Genomic DNA, 22,205 nt, shown 5'->3' on the forward strand with positions numbered 1-22,205 from the left:
CATTCTTAAGTGTAATGCTACATAACCAGAAATGTCTGGCAGCAGCTTTTCCTGGCAACATCAGGTGTTTACCGGGAAATTGCTGAGAGAGGGATCTAAGGTGAGCAGTTGTTTGCCGCAATCTGAAAAGGGTTGCCTCTGATGGGCTAACACCTTAATGATGATCTATAAACTTGGCTTCCTGGCACCCCCACTGATCTGCTGTTTGAATAGTCTGCAGCGTTTGAGCAAGTGACGCGTGTTTTTTTTCTTTTCCCAAGCCTTGAACATTACAATTCCCAGTCACATGGCCTTTTTACACCTCAAGTTAATGGCATTGAGCTGCAATACCAGCCACAACCACTACACAATATATAGCACAGTGCTCATATACAATGAAAAGACCACAGTGCTCACCTGAGTGCCACTTCAAACAGGTGATTAGCAGGGGTGCTTGGAATCAGACCCACACCAATCTGATATTGATGTCCCAGAAAACTCCTTTCACACTATGAGCAATAGGTGCCCCTCTTGACTGTCTGAAAAGGTGCTAGGTTTGACTTGCAAAGCATTCCTATGGAGGTATTTTCATATGACAATATACAGCATTTTTCCCCCTGAGTCTACATAAACTATTGCAGTATACGGTATGCCATATAATGGACCATAATTGGTGTTAGAACTAGGGTGGATTTTTCCGAGTATTTGCAGTGTGTATCGGGAGTGGAAATTTATAGTTTTGTCACAGCAGATTAGTATGCAAATTAGTCTGGTTTGTAATTGAATTGAGCTGATCCAGGGCTTTTCCATGTGGAAGCCGTAGCAATAATGAACCTATTGGGGATTTTAAATTCCACAGTGTTCAATATTCCGTGCAGATTTGTAGTAGAGTATGTGAGTGTATAGAATCCCCCATTCAACTAAACTACCAGCAGGACGTCAGCAGAATCCCTGCTTACATCCTGTTAGAATCCTGCATGTGTGAACCTGGCCTTATTCCCACAGTAGTTCTGCTATTTCTGTATTTTTGACAATATAAAAGGCAGAAATAGGATTGGTTAAGGATGGTTTCACATCTGCATTGGAGCCTCTGGCTGGAGGTTCTGTCACAGACCCAACTCAAAGTACTGGAAGAAAAAGTACTGCCAATGGCGCATTTTCTTCCAAACAAAAGCTGATGGACTCCATTGTAGTCAATGGGGTCCATCCGGCGATGTTTGGTTCCGTCCAGAGACGGATCCATTCGGCCCTGGGGATTCCCCTTTCCTGCTCCCCATACAGAGCAGGAAAGCCGAACCCCGATTGCAGGTGCGAAACCACTCTAACACCGACAAATTTTTCTTAGAAAACTTTTATACACTAGGCCCATATATTCATTTGTCTCTTACACAGGCAATATTCACGCACAAGTTCTGTGTGTTTGCGGTTCCATGACACCGGACGTTCTTCTGAAAAGAACCCATTATTTTCAATGGGTTCATTTACTCGAACAATTTTTCGCTCGCACTGCTAATGCAAGATCAAAAAATTGCAGCATACTCGGACGATTTTGCAGCAAGAATTGCCCGCTATTTCCTATGGGAGAAAGAGAAAGAGAAAAAAAAGCACATTGCACTGGCATGTCATGCAATTTGCATACGAGTGCAATGTGTTGTTTTTTTTCCATTGGAACTATTGGCGGCACCCGCTTTTTTTCCTGCACACAAAAAATTGCTTGAAAAATGTATGGACAGCAATGCGAATGGCACGTTTGAACGGCGAAATGTATCGCAGATGCATGAAAATCACAGATAAAACGAGAGCGATACAGGTCAGATTTTCTCAGACCTATATTGCAGTTACCCATGTAAATATAGCCTTAGGCCGCTTTGCACACGAACGGTCGGATTCTGACACTGACCACTGCTGGCGTACGCACACGTACCGGTCAGGTTTCTTCATAATCTGTACTGCAGATGGATCCGGTGGCTCATCATCAGACATGGGCAGTACACATATATATATATTTTTAAATGTTTGTTGTTCCTGCGCTGTCGCTAGGCGATGACGCGGAATCCGCAGCCTGTCCGCGGTGTCAATTGCGGACGGGCCGTGGTTTAGACGGCTTCCATGGACCTCAATAGAAGCCGTGCGCACAAAAATAGAACATGCTGTGATTTTTTTTCCTCCGCTCTGGGATAGATACATAGATAGAAAACTCATATGAAGAAGACACAGGAGTATAAAAGAAATCCTCACATAACAATAGGAGTCCCTGAGAGTATAGTACAAATCAAAATAGATATATATCACTAGATATATCAAGGGCAATAGCCAGCAGGCAGCATAACCTCCATCTAGGAGGAAAGTGCATGTTATAGATAGATAGGTGTACTATCTATTGATTACATCAGGCTCCACACAATGTATGCACTAGACCCCTGACGCACGTTTCTGACAACCTTTTTCAGAGAACCTTATTACTTAGTAACCTTATTACTGATCTTTGTGCCTTTTGTTCTGAAAGCGCAGTGGTGCTGTAGGCCCTAGGATGTGGCACAGAGGGAAACATCACAGTGAAATTCTTAAAAACCTGGCTGGCTGTCCACGAGCGAGTCGTCATTGAGAGATCCACGGCAATAAATCGCCCACGGACCTCGCATGACATTCTTTCCATAGGCTAAGTATGGAGAGCACAGCCCGACGTGCATGAGCGGAGAATCATGGCGATTCAAATCGCGACATGCTGCTATTTTCTGCGGTGAGCCTATCTATCAGATAGGCTCACCACGGAGACCTGTCAGTTTTTCCCCCTGCTCACCCGCCGCAGAATATCGTTAGTGATATTCCACCTCGGCCGTGGACAGGCAGCCTAAAACATCTCTCAAATCCTAGTTCCATGTTATTACGACACACAAAAAATCAATTACTCATTTAAAAGTTCAAGGTAAGTTGCTAATAAAAATTATCGGTCGATTCAGACTGCAAAAGGAAGGGCGGGACAACAAAGAAGCCTGACCACAAGGAATGTGTTTTCTTAGAATTTCATGGTTTTCCTTCCATAGATGTCAGGACCGCCTGCTCTCGGGGTCTCCGTGCCACGCCTCCGATCCTATCACCCGAGCTAATCGGGTATCGGTCTTGGTGACCTCCCCTGGCCGCCAGGGTCCCGGACATTGGCTCCGGTCGCACGCTCCTGTGCTCAGGGGGCGGCACCTGGGAAATCGAGTTGCTGGGGATGCGACGATGCCGTCCCCGTTGCCATGACATTTATTAGCATGTCCTGCACTCATTGCTGGATGTCTGGGTCTCTGCACTTGCTGACTTAGGTCTGGGTCTGGCTGCTGGCAGGCTCCCCCCCAATCAGCTGCTAGGGCGGGAGTTCTGACAGCATTTAAACGTGCCTTTTTCCTCCAGCATTGCCAGTGTATGTTTGTCTCCGCTACACCCACATTATTCTCATCTGATTTCCCGTTGTGACCCTCTGCTTTTGGACCTGACTTTGACCTCGCCTAATCCCTGGTACCGTGAATTCTCCTGTTGCCGACCCGGACTTCCTGACTTGCCTCTGTGTCTCTTTGTCTCTGTATTTGTTTGTTAGTCTGACCCCCTGCCCTGCTTCCCTAGTGAGTATAGGGACCGTCGCCCAGTTGTCGCCCTGGGGCCTAGCCCAGGAGGGCAGGTAGGTAGGGACAGGGGTTGCGGGCAGCTTTTAGGGACTTCCAGTACCCGGACCCCAGTTCCGTGACAACAGATACACAAGTGATAGATTTGGATTGATGTGAGTTTTTGTTTTTTTGGGTGAGTAAGTATATTTGGTCTTCAATATTAATTTTGGGAATAAGAATGAGAAGAAATTAAACAAATTTATTTTGTATTTAAAGTGGCATTGTAGTTCACCCTGCTCCGCGAGTCTTTCCCCACTCAGTCAGCTTAATGATTCAGACATGCAAACCAGAAGCCAGCTTCTCTGCAGTCACTCCCATGCAAACCACAACAGATGCACAGGAAAAGGGAGTAGGTCCTGCGTGGAGTAAAAACTCTTTATTTGAAAAATCCAGATAGACATAGAGGAACAAAAAGCATGTGCCGTCTTACCTAGTAACATAGTATGTTAGGCTGAAGGGAGACAATGCCCATCTAGTTCAGCCTGTTTCCACCCCCCTTGTTGATCCAGAGGAAGGCAAAAGAAAACACAATGAGGCAGAAGCCAGTTTAGCCCGTTTGGGGTAAAAAATTCCTTCCTGACTCCTTAATGGCAGAATAATCCCTGGATCAACAAAGTTCCCACCTGTCTGGAAGACCCGGATCAACAACCCTGCTTGCTATTTAATGCTATATCCTGTAATATCATAGCGCTCTAGAAAGGCATCTAGTCCCCTCTTAAACTCCTCTATCGATATTGCCATCACCACGTCCTCAGGCATGTTTCAGGCAAGGATGTTGCTCTTAATCATAGACCTGAAGGCACATGTGAGTAACACTTAAATCACAGTAGACATGATTCAGAGAGGTATATCACCAATAATGCTCTTGCTAAGGGGATGGGGCAATTACATAATTGACAGATGAGAAGTCTTGCTGCTACAGCTGTTTTCGAGTGACATGACCGTCAGACGGAATGGAGGTTTAAGCCATAATTGAAAATGAAGTGTGTTGAGTGGACTTCTTCACTTGTGACCACACTGTCAATCCATTTCAGGTGAGCCTACAGCTTATGAACATCGAAGACTACAGCCTCAGAGTTTGCTGTAGGTAATATACTCTGACAACTACTGAACTGACAAAGAGCATAGTACTGGAATCGGGGATTCTGTCACTTATATATGGGGTCCCTTAAATGGGTTTTCCCACTATAACACAAGTTTATAACAGCTGGGCCTTACATAAAATAAACAGACTATACTCTCCTATCTTCTTTCACCTGGGATACAGTTGAGCGGCTCCCGTGCCCCAGCACCAGTTCCCGGTATGTAAGTCTCATGAAAGTCAGGTGACCACTGCGGCCACTGTCTGAACTCCTGGCATTAGCACTTACATCCTAAGTGCCATGATGCCAGGAGTTTAGGATGGCAATGCTGCAGTTTCTGATTGGCCACAGCTGTCACCTGACTTCTCTTGGCTGTACATACCGGGAGCTAGAGCCCCTCAGTTGTGTCCCTGGGAGTTGAAGAGTGGTGAATAAAGTCTCTTCTTTTATTTTATGCCTGGCCCAGCTGTAAGAATATTTTTTCATAGTGGTGGAAACCTGGTGATAGATTTCCTTTAAGAAAGCTGCGTTAGTTGTCCCCAGTTATGGAGTAAGCAGTCCCAAATATTTTCAGCACAGGCTATGGGTTAGGAGGAGGGGAAATCATAAGTTTGTGTTTCCCGAAAACATCACCTACAAAGTAACTTATGCTGCCTAATGATCACATGAACTATAAATAACACCGTAGTAAAGAACCAATAAAAAATAAATTGTCCTTACAAATGCAAGCTAGTAATTACTTCCTTTGCATATTAATAGTAATTAACAGCATCTTAAATTATGCCTTTATTTATCTAAATGTTTATGGCTTCCCAGCGCCTCGATAATTCACGGAAAAGCGGCAGAATATTATTATGATAGATTACAAAGTAGCTTGTAGATCACCGGAAAGTGTGATGGAGTAAAAGATTTACTAGACTGAGATGCCGCGCTTTACTTTCTAAAGTTTGGCTTTGTTTCACCAATCGGTTTCATCATACTGATATATTAGAATTCACAAGTTACAGAACATGTCTATTATTATAATTCAGGCTTCTCAGGTACAGAACTGTAAATTATAACCATCACAATTTTACTGAGAAAAAAAAATTACATTTCCGATTTTCTTCTACAGGATAGTTTGTGTTGGAGGTGATGGATCAGTCAGTGAAGTTGTTCACGGTCTTCTGCTTCGAGCCCAAATGGATGCCGGGAAGGCTATAAATGGCAGCCTTTCTCCTGTCCGAGCCCCACTACCACTTGGTATAATACCAGCAGGTGAGTGTATTCATCCGCATATAATATTATAGCAATGTTATTACACTATTCAGTATGACACGCTTTGATAACCGTTATTGGACCCAACAAGACTTTAGAATAGATGGTGAACCTCCCCCCTAACCATTTATATAACTAATGGATTTAGGTTGTCTTTATTCTTGTTACTTCCAGAGATTGTGCCTTAAAGGGAACCTGTCAGCTGGAACGTGCTGTCCAAACGGCAGGCATCATATTGTAGAGCAGGAGGAGCTGAGAAGATTGATATATAGTTTTATGGGGAAAGATTCAGTACAAATTGTATTTTATTCACTCAAACCTCTACATATTCTGGGTTCAGAGGTCCAATGGGCGGTGCTGTCAGTGATTGACAGCTATTTGTGAATGACTGTACATGCAGGGGTAGCTGTCAATCACTGATAGCTCCGCCCATTGGACTGTTCAACTCAGAATAAATAAATTGGTAAAATGTAAATTATACTGAATCTTTCCCATAAAACTATATATCAGTCTGCTCGGCTCCTCACACTCTACAACATGCTGCCTGCAATTTGGACAGCATGTTCAAGCTGACAGATTCCTTTTAAAGGGGATCTGTCACCAGTTTTCACCCTACTAAACCATTCACACCATGTTTTTACCCTTGAAAACACGTTTCCCAATGTATACCTATTAAGGCCCTTTTACACACAACGATTATCACTCAAAATTCGCTCAAAAGCCATCTATTGAGTGATAATCATTGCCTGTAAATGTGCCCCCATTGTGCACTTTTTCGTGCATTGTGGAGTTCAGCTCAGCTTAAAATCCGTTGTCCCTGATAAGAGGGACCGCATGCTCAGTTCTCCGCAGGCAGCGCTGATAACATTCTTTCAGCTGCTGTACCGCTGGAGAGCAATAGCAATGTATTTAGAGAACAGACCACATCCTGTTCTCTAAATACATGCAAATGATGCTAGTTAGCTTCTAATGGACTGATTAGTCCATTAGTAGCTAATGTAAAATGATTGCTTAAAACTGTCAGTTTCGGACGAATTTTGAGCGATTATCTGTGTGTGTAAATGGGGCTTTAGTGTCCTGTATTCCTACCAACCATAAGAAAATAGTTTATAAAACTCCTGCATTGTGTGCTAATTGGCTCTCAAGAGTTTTCTGCGCCTGTCCAGACTGTGCAGGTCAACTGTTGAACTCAACATAATCCAGCTTCTTTTTCTTTCATGGTTGTGGATGACACCAAAGGAATAAAGTGGTGGTGCGCATGTGCAACTGCTGCTGTTTTCCCTTTAGTGGGTGCAGCATTCTCTGGATTGCTGTGGGACCCCTAACAGTTGGACTCTAACTAATCTGAAGTTTAACCACTATCCCGTGTCTAGAGAATAACTTTCTATCAAGGCACAACCCCTTTAATGACCTTATGGATGGTGTTGAAAGGAAAGTTCAAATTTTTCGGATGTTACAAAACTTTGTAGGATATTTCAAAACTCATCTTGATTGTAAAATATTATAGAAAGACCTAGATAAGTTATCAGCATGGGCAGGAACAAGACAGATGAATTTTAAAGGTCTTATTCAAACTTTAAAAATGAATTACCTATCCTCGGTGTAGGCCATCAATATCTGATCTGCCATTCGGGATCCCTGCCGATCAGCTAAGTGAGTGAGACAAGCCAGCAGAACTCATAATGGCTGGTTAAAAAATTATGGCTTTCTGAGTACTCACAGGGTCATACTCGGATGTAAATGTTAAGGGGGCTGCAGTGCCCACATGAGTGCTACAGTGCCTTCATTCAAATGATTGGGTGGACACACACTGATGAGATCTGGATAGCCTATCCTGAAGATGGTCTGTCAGTGTTTAAAGCCTGGATAACCCCTTTTGATGTTGGTAAGTGTAAAGTGATGCAACTACACTGCAGTAATCGTATTCTTTCATATATCATAAATGAAATAGAACTGGGGACAACAGAACAAGAACAGGACTTGGATATTCTGGTTACACGTAAACTAAGCACCAATACTCAATACCAAGCAGCAGCTGCAAAGCAAATAAGATTTTACGGTGTGTAAAAAAGAGCAAAAAATCTGTGGTCCCAATGACATATAAACCCTCTTCCCTTCTATAGGTCCCTTGTAAGAACACATCTGAAGTAGTGGATTCAGTTTTAGGCTTCATATTCTAAAAGGGATAGAGAAGAGTTGGAGAAGGGCTCAAAGGCATGCAACTAGATTAATAAATGAGATAAGAGGTCTCTCTTATAATGAGAGGCTAGAAAATACAAGCCGTTTGGAAAAGAAACACCTTAGAGTTGGTCTCATTTATACATACATGATTCATCCTTCCCAAGGACTGTATAAAGCAGGGTTCCCCAACTCCATTCTTTGGGGACCGCCAACAGGTCATGTTTTCAGGATTTCCTCAGTACTGCACAGGTGATGTAATTATTGTCGGTGCCTCAGACATTGCCACAGGTGTTCTTACCATAGGATATCCTGAAAACATGACCTGTTGGGGGTCCCTGAGGACTGGAGTTGGGGACCCCTGGTATAAAGGACCAGGAAACACTCATTACGTATGGAGGAAAGGCAGTAAAACTGTAAAGATCCCTCTCTTATGCAGATGCCTAAAGTAGTCAAACTATGAAATGCCCTACCCTGATAGGTGGAAATGATGGCGTCAATAACGGCATTTAAAAATGGGCCAGAGACTTATCTGATAACTAATGGCACTGAGGGTATAATTAATCTAGCAAACAATGATGGATCAAACAAGTTGAACTTGATGGACCTGTTTCTTTTGCTCAACCGATGTAACTATCTGCTAGTGTAACATAACATAATGGAAATAAAGTAAAACAGAGAAACGGGTAAAAATTATTAATAGCAGAACACAAGAAGATGATGTACTTTTTCAAGTCTATGAAAAGTAAGCTTCTATACTGAATCAAAGACTCTGCAGTCACTTACTGTATGGACATATGGCAAGGCCTGGAGCCACTCTACTGGCTATTGCCATTGGCATTGGTTGCTGCGGAATTCATAGCTAAGTAGCCAAATAGGCGAAGTTAGAGAGGGGCACAAAACGGAAGCATGGAAAACAAAAATCTATCATATATATATATATATATATATATATATATATATATATATATATATATAAAATGTGTGTGTTTTTGCATTGATGTGATATACTGTAGATAGAATAATGGGAGCATCCAGTTTTGCGAAAATTTCGAGACATTAAAAGGTTTCTATGCCATTTGCCGACTAAATCCTGAAGTGCTGGTTAGCTGTTCAGGAACATTTTAGACATGCTTGAATGGTAACTCATTACATCACATTTATCTCCTTGGTGTGGGAGACATTAACAGCCTTATGAATATTCATGCCATCTGGTTAATTAACTTAATTGTTGTACAGAAAGTGCTTTCTCATCCAAGGACATTCTTTATTACTGTCTTGCAATTTTCGCTTGGATTCATCATCCTCGTTTGATGTCTGAGTTATTTATTTCCCTAAATTGAGAACTATCTAATATGAGATTGGCGTAGTCGGATGGCGCAGATTATGTATTTAGCGCTGTGACACGCCTTACCTTTTGTGTTACAGATCTTTAGCTGCAGATCGTATAAGATCGTCACTAACTATCATAATAAACAAGGTTTGGCCCCTTGTTAGCCATGCACAAATTGTAGCAGATCCAGCTAAACTGAAGGGAAAATCTCTCTCTGCAGGAATCGCAAAGAAAGACCCAGCACAATATTCCTCATTACACGCCTCTTTAGGTGTGGTATTCCTATATTGTATTTTTTATAGTTAAGGGTCTCCCATAATCTTGTTTTCTTTTGGGAAACATTGAGATTGCATTACAGTAATGCCATGATTTTGCCACAGCATGCAAGACCAAATGTCTCTATGTACCGTGTTTCCTCGAAAATAAGACCTACCCCTAAAGCCCTACCTTGATTACCGGGGGGAAAGTGGGGGGTTTAAAAATAAGCCCTTGCAACACTACATGAGAAAAAATAGCAATAGTTATTCTAGCAGGCGCTGTCCGGGTCCCTCCCACTGTTTCACCACAATTCTGGTGGACTTCCGTGCAGTTCTCAGCCGCTGACAGAACCTCGCTTGCTGGTAACGGAGTTTGTAAACCCCACCTCCAGCAAGCGATTGCTCTGATTGGCTAAGAGCGGCGCTCGAAAACCAATCACTGTGGCACTCATTAAACCAATCACAGCCATCGCATTGAATGGCTGTGATTGATCATCGAGCACCGGAGTAATTGGCTGAGCTGCAGCGCTCGAGAACCAATCAGACAATCGCTTGCTGGAGGCGATGTTTTCAAACCTGTTACCAGTAAGCGATGTTCTGTCGGCGCTGAGAACTGCAAAGAAGCCTGCAGAAACTGTGGCAAACAGTGGGAGGGAACCAGACGGCGCCTGCTAGAATAAGTATTCTAAGACATCCCCTTAAAATAAGACATAGTGCCTCTTTTGAGGCAAAAAATAATATAAGACAGGGTCTTATTTTGGGAAAAACACAGTAATTTCAACCTAACATGTCAAAGTGGTCAGATACTGTGGCCCCAGGGCTGGCATGAGGGGCTGGCAAAGCAGGTAGTCCCATAGGGCACCACTGAGTGGAAGGAGCAATTTGTGGATTTACTAACAATGGTTTGCCTCTGTATTTCTTTGTGCAACCGGTTGGACACAGTGTGCGAGTAGCTGATAATGCTGTACATAAGAGGGTTCTTCCTTTTAGTGCATAGAGTTAAACTGTCTGACAGGTTCGCACTGCAAGCAGTCATTGTCTCACTATGGAGGGAAGTCGCTGATTTAAGAGAGCAAACATCAGGCATCTATAAGGCAAGTGCATAACTAAAACATCTGCCTTGGGCAACTGTACAAGTCATCGCACCCCTGCAGGCCCTTCTAGTGATAAGGCAGCCTCATAGCTCCCGCACTTCAGGCTACCGTATGCTTACTTGTCATGTATAGACTTATATCTTGCATTGTATGTTTTCCAGGCACCACCAATGTTTTGGCTTATTCCCTTCATGGTATCAGACATTCGGTAACCGCTGCATTACACATCATTATGGGTAAGTGTTATCCTCCAACACAGAGAGTCCGAGTATTAATGGGGCTGTCTGGGCTCATTCTGTATATCTTATTAATATTGGCCATGTTGGGACAAATTAATTTATTTGTATTACAATTTTGTCATCTTCTTTGGGACTAGCCGTGGTCACATGTAGACAAACCGCAGCTCAGGCCTCATTGCCTTCCTCCTATCTCCTCGTGTGTTGCATGCAACACAGCTCCTTGGGCAGATAAATGTGGCACTATATTCCTATCGGTGGCCGTGTGATGAGGAGTGAGGACACATGGCTGCTGTAAGGTCCTCACTATGTACAACGTAAAGCCTGAGCTGCAGTTGCATTGCTTACATATAGCCCTGGACAGAGCATGGGGCAATTATTTTCAATCCATATTTACGTTTATTTGTACACTACCATCCAGAAGTTTGGAAATACCCCAAGTTTTAAACAGCAAATCGCTAGTCACAAACATCTCTGGAAGATTGTCCACCAAGAAATGAAACAATCAAGTAGGATGGATAGATACTTACTGATGCGAGAGGGCAGATAGCTGCATCCCCTACAGTCATGAATTCTCTCCACCAAGAAATGGGAGCATATCCCGACCGGAAATACCTAAACGTTGATCCACTCCATGCCAATAGCGTGCAAGGCTATCATAAGGGAAAGGATGGATACTTTGAGGAGGCCAAAATTGGAAGTTATTTCCAGATTCCAAGAGTTTGAAGATTGAGTTGTTTTTGTTTTTTTAAGTTCAATAAACAGGTACATCCCATAGCTTCAATATTTTTGACTATTTTTTCCCAATTTTACATTTTTAAAGGGCGTTTCCAAACTTCTGGATGGTACCACATAAACATGCCTACTGATGGCCAACATAAAAAAATTATATAAGCCCAGACAATTTTTTCAATATTTTGGCATTTATTAAATTATTTTGCAAGGAATATAATGTTCTTTCCTGAAAGTAGAGTCTATGGTACTTGTCAAGGATGTCTCCCATATGGCTTACAGCTCCTTAGAGGGCCATACTATTACACATAGTCATGAATTCTCTCCACACCAATCATGTAACTTCTTTATTAGAATAGCAGCCTTGGTTTATATTTCTGCTTAAAATGAACCTGTCACATCCTATAAGCACCATAAACTAAGAAGTACGGTTGTACTACTTATGCTTACTGGGCCCCCCATTCCCGCGCTGTCACCCCAGGAAGTCAACACCTGACCTGTCAACATTCCTCTTTAGTCAATGGGAAGGCACTTTCATAGAGAACTGTGGGAGTTGCATGTACTGACTACAGAAAAGAGTCATGCTCATAGCCGATTTCCCAGGGTGACAATGCGGGAACAGGGAGCAGGGTAAGTATAAAACCGACACCCGAAACTTCACTTTCCCCTGTACTATAAGCACCATAACTTAGTGTATGCTGCCTATATGATGTGACAGATTCCCTTTAAACTGCATCTGCTGTGTAAGAAGAGAACAATGACACTATACAGAGAGAATGCAATGCTGCCAGTCTCATTAGCCAATAGAAGCTATCATAATAAGTGGATATTCGGCGCTGTGCTGTCTATGATAGGACATAATTATGCAAATTTTATTTCCACTTAAAATCTTTTCAGTACTCTGGTTTATGGGTAACTTCCTGGAATACATTATTTCTCTTCATTAAACAATTACTATGTGTAGAACAAGTTAGTGAAAAAATAAGGATACTTGAAATATACAAAATACAGTAGCTCCACAGCTGGATGTCTGCAGTACCTTCTGACAGCCGGCATCTCACAGCCAGAACCCTACTCTGCACTGTCAAGGAGCAACACTGGCTGAGCAGAGTTTGAAGAACCAATCACATTGTGGAGGCAAGATTTATGAATCGGCTGAGCCGATTGGCCAATTCATAAATCCCGCCTCCACAACGTAATTGGCTGAGCAGAGTTTGAAGAACCAATCAATGCAGAGCTGGATAAACCAATCACAGCCCTCGCATTGGTTCATCAAGCGCTGCATTGATTGGTTGAGTGGCGTTGGATGAACCAATCAGAGCAATCGCTTCCTGGAGGCGAGATTTTTGAATCCCGCAACCAAGAAGTGATCTACTGTGGGCAAACGAGAACTGCGGGACGCACGGCGGAGCTCCGGTGAGCAGCAGGAGGACCCAGACCTCGCATGCTAGGTAAGTATTCGGTTTCTTGGGGGGGAATGCAGAGAGGGCTTTTTTTAGGTGTAGGGAAACGCATTTCATCTCACGAAAATTGCTAGTTCGGGAGATGTGATAAACAAGGAGGCTACATAGGGAAACATGGGCTACAAAACATCACAAATTGCTGCAGTATAGAGCAGTGTTCCCCAACTCCAGTCCTCAGGGACCCCCAGCAGGTCATGTTTTCAGGATTTCCTCAGCATTGTACAGGTGATGTAATTATTGTCAGTGCCTCAGACATTGCCACAGGTGTTCACTCTATAGGATATCCTGAAAACATGACCTGTTGGGGTCCCTGAGGACTGGAGTTGGGGACCCCTGGTATAGAGCATGCCACAATTTTTTTTTCTTGCAACATCGCAGCAGACAAAACATCGCTAATGTGAAGGAACCCGTGTGAAAGCGGACTAATACTGCATGTGATGGAGCATGCCTCAATAGTCAGCTTAAAGGGACTCTGCCAGCTCGAGCATGCTGTCCAAACTGCAGGCATCATGTTATAGAGCAAGAGGAGCTCAGCCGATAGATATATAGTTTTATGGGGAAAGATTCAGTATAACTTGTATTTTATTCATTTAAACCTGTACATATTCTGAGCTGAATAGTCAAGTGGGCGGTCCTATCAATGATTGACAGCTGTGTAGGATATGGATAGCTGTCAGTCATTGATAGGACCGCCCATTTTACTATTCAGCTCAGAATATGTAGAGGTTTAAATACAAGTTATGCTGAATCTTTCCCCATGAAACTATATTAACCCCTTCTCGACACGTGCCATACATGTACGGCGCAGCAGGCTAGTAGTCCCTGCATCACGCTGTATATGTATGGCATTGATTACCATGGGGCTCAAAAGCTGAGCCCTTAGTAACCAGAGCGGGATCGCAACTGTAACTTAGAGCTGCGGTCCAACTGCAACCACCGGGATGCTGCTTTGTTTTAATCCTGGTGATTTAACCCTTTAGATGCCATTGCCAATGCAAACAGCGTCTTCAAGAGGGAGAGGACTTGCTCCTTCACCCCATCGGCACTTCCGTGATCAAATAATGACCTCCGGGTCTACCTAGTACAGTGGCCTTTGAGAGTTAGTTTTCATGACTAATAGTAACAGGCTGTACTGTCAGTGATGAACATGACAATGACAGATAATACACCGTACTACATAAGTACAGTGTATTATGTAAGTGGTCAAACAATTGCATCTTCAAGTTCCAAAAAATTTGGTTAAAAAAAAATTATAGATCTTCTCATGTGTAAACCCCAATCTTGAAAAAATAAATCCAAAAAATACAGAAATTTGGTCTACCTGGAATCGTAATGACCCAGAAAATAAGAATAACACATCACTTAAAGCACGTGGTCAACAGCATAGGAAAAAAACAAAGTCAGGGTTGCAATAAAGATTAGCAAAAACTCACATGCACCCTAAAATTGTACCAATTAAAGCATAAGCTTCCCCCTCCCCAAAAAAGAAGCACCCCGGCAACACTAGAACGATGCAGAATTTTTCTTTTATGAAAAATGCTTTTGTTGTGCAAAAGTAGTAAAAATAAAAAAAAAAGTGTGTGTGTGTGTATGTATATATATATATATATATATATATATATATATATATGTATGTGTATATATATATATATATATATATATATATATATATATATATATATATATATATATATATATAATATGGTATTGCTGCAACCGTACTGACCCACAGAATAAGGATAACGCATTGCTTATACCACATGGTGTAGCAGTTAAAAAAAAATAGAAATAAAGGAGACTGTAAGGATTGCGGCTTTTCGTAAAGACTTGTCTACTAAAAACGCAATAGAAAACCAAAAATGTTGTTCACACCCCGGAATAGTGCCAATGAAAACATGAGTTTATCCTACGAAAAAACAAGTCCTCACACAATGTCGTAGATGGGAAAATACAAAAAATTATAGTTCTCTGCATATGGTGATTAAAACCTGGCCCTTTTCCAGTGACATATAGGGCTATTTTTTTAATATCTTTTTCACTGACTTTTTTTTTTACAGTTTTTTTTGTTTATTGGGGGTAAAAAGGTAAAAAAAATGATTTTAACATTTCTAGTTTTTTTTAAATTTATTTATTTTAGCGTAAATATACTATGGGAGCGGGTTCCTCATTTTATTTTGGACGTTTGATATATAATATGTATGGTTTTGGATTACAGGGCACTTATAGCGACGGTTTTGGTTGGCGTCGGCTTTGAGTTATTTTCTTTCTCATGTATATAATGTTTTATTCTCAATTTTTTTTAACTTATATATGTAATTATGTTTTTTACTATCTATGACCCCCATGATGTAATATAAGACCTCTGGGAGACATTCACATGTTTTTTTTTATTTGATGCTTTCTTTCTGTAGCTGGGGCATCCATTGGAGCCCCAGTTACAGGGAAAAACATCCCCTTTAGTGACATTAGTCATTGGCAGAGCTGATCAGGGTCTACTACGACCCTGCAGCTCTGCTGTAGTAGGGAATCCCAGTGATCACATAACCCCAGGGCTCCCGTAGGCATATTAGCCTCTTACTCTTAAGCTCAGTACTAATTCCAGCTACCTCATTGGTTCTGATTCACAATTCCAGCAACCTGATTGGTAGTTTGGGTTGTCTGATTCAACCTGATTGGTTGTTAGTGCCGAGCTTGAGAGTAATATAGATATATGCCTCCCGTAGTGGAAGAAACACTTCCACTTTCACTTTAGTTCATAGCTCTCATTGAGCAATGTGTACTAAATAAGAGAGAGGGCAGAAAGGGTTAAAACCCACTTTTCTCTTCTCCTCCGGGCTACTAGCTGTGACTAACAGCTGACAACCCATCCTGATTGATTGCAGAAGCAGGAGGCTGTAATCCCCAGTGTAATTTTACATACGGCTGGGCTTTAAGCCCGCGACCAAGCGCCGTAAATTTACAGTGCTTGGTCCTAAAGGGGTTAAGACATGCAAAGACATTTGTTGAAATGTTCTGAAAAATATCAAACCTGCACACTGTGTTTTGGAAGAAAACAGGCCAAAAAAGGCGCCACAAAAGCAGCACAAACCTAATCATTGTGTATGGAAACCTATTTCAGTAGACTAAGGCCCCCTGTCCACGGCAGTGATTTCGCCAGCAGTAAATCGCCAGCGAATCACGCCGGCTGAAGATTTCCATAGCGTTGCTATGGAAAGCGCCAGCCCTGTGTCTACGAGCAGAGAATCATTGCGATTCACCGCTCGCGGCCGGCAATTCGCAGCATGCTGCGAATTGCCCTGATTTTCTGCGGTCAGCCTATCTGTCAGATAGGCTGACCTGCAGAGAACTGTCTGCCGGCTCCTGCTCCCAAGCGGTGACTCCCGCGGCTGAGATTCGCCGCGGGCTACCGCAATGCCCGTGGACAAGGGGCCTAACCGTAAACGTCTCTTTGCAATGGTTTTGTGTAAGAAAAAAAAGGACGTAAACGCAATGTGAGATAATGAACTAACTTTCTGCCTCTTTCCTTCATTAGCAATGCAGGCATTAGTAGGGCTCATTCACACGGACATATTGTCACCGCGTATTTCCCGTGCGTAACACGCGGTGAATGGAGGCAATGAAAGTCAATGGACTTTCATTCTTCCATTCACACCGGTGTGTGGAAACTGCGTATTGATACACAAGAGAAATGCATCCTAACTTGCTGTATTTCTCTGCTTATCAAGCCCAGCCTTTGAAAGGACTACGTACGAAACGCTGTCCCTATGCAGGCATTCCGAAAGGGCAGCGTTTCCATTAGCATTTGAAAAGAAAAAAAAATCACACTGTGCATATCTGTGGCGTCCCGCACGAGGTCTCTGCCAGCAGAGTGAATGGGCTGCAATGCATAGAACGCTGCGGGATACACATACGCTCATGTGAATGAGCCCTAACTTTACTTCCTACACTTATATGTTACAACTCCTTTAGGTAACATTTTTATACATTTAGGCAAGGGGTACACAGCGGCTTGGGCCACAGCGCAGGCCACGTGGCCAAAGATCACAGTGTTGCCGCATTATATCTCAATCTTACGGAAGTATATACAGTCTTGTTGTGACTCGCACATTGCGGTGTAGATGGGCAAGAAATGTAACTTGATTGGCTTTCTTGCAAGTTGTGATTACCACAACTTGTGAGGCACAACATGACCGCATTCACTTCCATATAGTCCAGATACAGTGCAGTCTTTAGCTGCACAGTCTGTCTAATTGACAGTCGCCATGAAGGTTTGGGCCTCCCTCACACAGGCGCTTTTGACCACGATTAGCACGGCGTTTTCACCGACGCGATAATCGCAGTATGACGCTCCCATTGTTTTCAATGGAGCCTCTCAGACAGCCGCTTGATCGTGGCACTTTCCAGCACCGCGATTTTCGAGCAGTCTGTTCAATTTTTGACGTTTAGCTCATCTCATCCATGATGAAGTATGCTAAACTCCACTGTTTAGCATATGAAAGTAAAATTGCGGCGCTTTGCAGCGCTGCCGCGTGAGGGTGGCCTCAGCCTTAAGGTTTTTGTGTTGTTTTCTCAAAATTGAAACTTTTATTTACTTTTAAGATGGGATCTAACATATTTGCATGGACTTTTCAGGCAACATCCAACCAGTTGACGCCTGTACATTCAGCACTAATGACAAGCTTCTGTGGTTCGGCTTCTCTTCAATGTTTGGATTTGGAGGACGCACTCTCGCTCTCGCAGAAAAGCACCGCTGGATGCCCTCTAGTCAGAGAAGAGACTTTGCCGTTATTAGAACACTTGCAAATCTAAAGTTGGTTTACTTTTGTGTTTTACCACATAGTTTTAGAAATACTCACATCGATAAGTACAGAGGGCAACTGAGAAACACAGTATATGTAGTAGTTATAAATGTAACATAATGGTGCACAGGGGCGTAACTAAAGGCTCAGGGGCCCTGATGCAAAATGTGAGTTGGGGCCCCCCCTCTATCTGTATCTGTACCCGTACCCATACTTAAACCATGCTGCACAGAGACATAACTTGAAGCTTCTGGGCCCCAATGCAAAACCTGTGACAGGGCCCCCAACTATAATGCATTATTCATAGTACTGGGCTCCCTATATGGAGAAGAGAGGCCTTATGGGCCCACGTGCAACCGCATCCCCTGCACCCTCTATAGTTACGCCCCTGATGGTGCATGAACATGGCTTATGGCTAGGAAGCATTGGGATTTAGCTTGATGGCCATAGTATAGTTACATCATAGTAAGGGTGTAGGGAAAAGGGTAATTAAAATATTTAAAGGGGTTATCTGAGTCGTTGAATTTCGTTATAAACACGTCCCCTGGGGCAGAGGAAAAAAAACAAACAGCTAATTCTCACCTGTCCCACCTCCACGCAAGTCCATGGGTCTCCTCTCTGATGTAGTGTTTACAGGCTGCTGTAGCCAATGACAGGGCTTAGTGTTCAATCACTGAGCTCTGTCATTGGCCGCACCTGCCTGTGATGTCACGTACAGAGGCTGCTGCAGCCTGGAAACAACATGGAGTCTTGTGCTAAACCTGCAGAGGTGAGTATTGGTTGTTTTATTTTATTACCATGTGGGGCCTGTTTGCCACCAATTTACATGGTTTAGACATCTTGTTTAACACAGTAGAAAAATCAAATTTCTACAAAGTGTGTATTCTTATGTGACAAGAGTAAGAAAAAGTTAAAGATCGTTAAAGGGATATTTTGAAGATTGTCATTCATCACCTATCCATAGGAAATGATCAGCCCAGTTCTCCACCGATGCCGAGAATGGGGGTCCCACGCCCTCTCTTCTCCTCACTATTGAATCACGGCAATACCCACAGTGATGGAGAGTTTGAATGGAGCAGCAGCCAAATATGTGTAGTGCTACTCCATTCACTTCAATGGGCTGATGTAAATGGAGTTACGAACACCACGTGTACTCCACCACAGCTCCATTCAAGCTTGTCCTCACTGCAGGGGCTGCAGTGATGCTACAGTGAGGGGAAGAGTGGGACACGAAACTCCTGTTCTTTTACCACACCCCTATGGATAGATGATATAAGTCAGTCTTAGCACTAGCATAACTATAGGGGATGCAGTTGTACCCGGGCCCAGGAGTCTTAGGGGGCCCATAAGGCCTCTCATCTCCATATAGGGAGCCCAGTACTATGAATAAAGCATTATAGTTGGGGGCCCTGTTACAGGTTTTGCATTGGGGCCCAGGAGCTTTAAGTTACGCCTCTGAAACTTAGGATAGCCCCTTTTATAGATAAGCCCGGTGGTGTATATAGACGGTAGAGGTGGAACTTGGCAAAGATAAAAATTAGGACTCTTTCAAGGGCTGCATGACCTGATCATACTCCTATCCATCCTCAAAAGGAGATCCAGTTGTCTGCAGCACCTTAGGAGACCACATCCCTACTTCTCACCACTCTTTAAAACAAGGACAAGAGCAGCCTAGATCGGATCCCCTCTTTATAGCATCCACATTTATGCTCTTGGATTCTTTACATCGGTTTTAGTTATTTTTGTTTTCCTCTCCTTTTCTTGAAAGAAAAAGAACTGAAGTTTTTACAATAAACTACTATCAATTCCAGGGGGACTTTGTCTTGAAGGTTCTTTTGTACGTAAAGTGAACTCATCACATTAAACAAGCTGCTGTAGACTCAGACAACATGTTGTAGAGCAGAGCACATTGATACTTAGTTGTGTGGGGCTAGACGTATTATAAATTGTATCATGTAAATGGTTGCTTATGAATCTAGTGGGCGGTCCTTCGGTGATTGACAGTAATCTCTATATACATGCTCACCCAGGATAGACTGTGGATATTGAGTGAAACTGCCCTCTGGACTAGTAACATTTGGAGGAGGGCTTATATCAATGAAGAATACTTATGAATACATTATACTGATGCTTTTCTCACAATACTGTAGATCTACTTAAATCCGAAGCGGCCTGCATGTATTCTGCCTGATATTCCGGGCATCTTACTGATCATAACAAGTACTGTAGATCTATTTGTTTTCTCTTACAGACCAGAAAGCTGTGATTTGTCATTTTTACCTATCAGCAACCACCAGTTATCGTACCACCACAAGTAAGAAAGTACATTCAACCTACATTAGAAACCGTGCACACATTATTTGGGTCTCTTAAGAGTCTGGACCCAGGTTTTCGCAGTATAATTGCTTATCTGTAAAGAAAGTGCTGATATATTTCCGTTGGCCTTATTTTACCTTACGTTGGTGGGTTCCATCACAGTTTTTGTAATTGTTGACTGCAGGATCAGAGAAGCCCGCAGAGCAGCTATATTCATCCTGCCAAAAATGCAAGAATTCTGTGGACCCCTTGAAAGTCAATACATTTTGTTGTTGACAGTTGGGTTTTGTCAGACATTGAATCTGTCACATTGTCATAGTTTCGATTATAAATGGAGACATGGGTCTACTGTGAACTTAGTCTTAGGAATATCAATTTGAAATATTTTTTTTATAAATGCTGGAGAAAAATTTTAAAAAGTACCCAATATTATAGATGGTCTAGAAAATCCTGAACAGGGGGAAACCCTTCTTCCTTTTGCATATAGTTTCTGTTATTAATTGATAACTAAAATAGAGCCTCATGCTGCATTATACCATCCATTAAAAAAGAAAAAAAAAACTAAATCTGACAGACTCCTTATTAGTCAATGAGATCTGTTAGAATCCATCAGGAATGGGTCATAACAGATCAGTCATTTCAAGTTCAGTCAGCACTACAAATGATCTAAATGTACAGGTACAAATACACCATGGCTGCAACAATACGGCACAAGCAAAAACACTGGGCTACAGAACTACTCCAAACATTTAAATGGAACCTGTCACCATGTTCATGCAGCTCATGCTGCAGGGCAGGTATCCCCATTGCCTTCGAGTTGATTGGCGGGTCGTGCCAGCCTCTCCCCACCCTGATCAGGTAGACCAGTGTTTCTCAACTCCAGTCCTCACGGACTCCAACAGGCCATGTTTTCAGGATATCCTATAGAGTGAACACCTGTCTAAGGCACTGACGATATTTACATCACCTGTGCAATACTGAAGAAATCCTGAAAACATGACCTTTTGGGGGTCCCTGAGGACTGGAGTTGAGAAACACTAATGTAGACTAACAGCCCTCTCCATGCTTGTGTATAGGGAGAGAGCTGTCATTCGACATATTGCAGGCAGGAAGAGACAGACGTGGCCTCTCTTTGACTTGGAACTCCATTCTGAGTCAAACTTTAAGGCGTGCGTATTCTGGAACGCTGCAGTGTTTCAAACTCTTACATGAAGGCAATAGGTATGCGTGGCTCTTGCAGCATGAACCTGGTGACAAGTTCCCTTTAATGCTCTACCTGGATTGAAATTGCATAATTCTTATATTCACTGACCACATAAGAGTGCAAGACTCTTAACACATATTTTAATGTGAGCTAATCTGCCATAAAGTCACCTTATCTAGATGTGACAGGCGGCCACACCTCTCTATAGGCCAAGTTTCCAAGTGCACATATAAGGTGGCCTTTACATGGTAGAGTAAATGTTGTCTGTAGTAGTGCTGTAGCCAAATGTTTTTGCTTGTTAAATCCTTCATATCGGCCATGGCTTCCCCATTTCATTGGGGGTATATAAAAAGTCTGTTATTAGAGTTTGACTGCAGTGATAAAAATAATGGACATTCCAAGTTTTTGAATGTTTTTCAAATAAATACACATTTATGGAGTCATTGATTTGTTAGAAAACGAATCTAAATTTATTTATTTTTCTCATAGAAAGAAAAATGAGGATAATTTGTCCAGTTCTGGTAAGTGTTATGTCAGTGTGTTCAATATGGCTTACACCGTAAGCTCTTGTGTACATGGAGCATAATTATGAAAATGTGTGCAAAATGTGTGCCCTATCCATAGGATG

The 22,205-nt window shown here is 42.5% G+C and overlaps 1 protein-coding gene across 1 annotated transcript in view; it reads left to right on the top strand.

Annotated features, from left to right (window-relative positions):
* The window catches only part of CERKL (ceramide kinase like), a 124,934-nt gene that overhangs the window by 92,843 nt on the left and 9,886 nt on the right, over nucleotides 1–22,205 (top strand). Inside the window, exons 5-9 of the mRNA XM_066575760.1 lie at nucleotides 5,823–5,965; nucleotides 10,989–11,063; nucleotides 17,891–18,068; nucleotides 20,309–20,371; nucleotides 22,067–22,098. Of these exons, the coding sequence (XP_066431857.1) occupies nucleotides 5,823–5,965; nucleotides 10,989–11,063; nucleotides 17,891–18,068; nucleotides 20,309–20,371; nucleotides 22,067–22,098 (491 nt within the window). The remainder of the gene's footprint in view (nucleotides 1–5,822; nucleotides 5,966–10,988; nucleotides 11,064–17,890; nucleotides 18,069–20,308; nucleotides 20,372–22,066; nucleotides 22,099–22,205) is intronic.

The sequence above is a fragment of the Eleutherodactylus coqui genome, chromosome 8 (assembly GCF_035609145.1).
Source record: "Eleutherodactylus coqui strain aEleCoq1 chromosome 8, aEleCoq1.hap1, whole genome shotgun sequence".
Classification (NCBI taxonomy): Eukaryota; Metazoa; Chordata; class Amphibia; order Anura; family Eleutherodactylidae; genus Eleutherodactylus; species Eleutherodactylus coqui.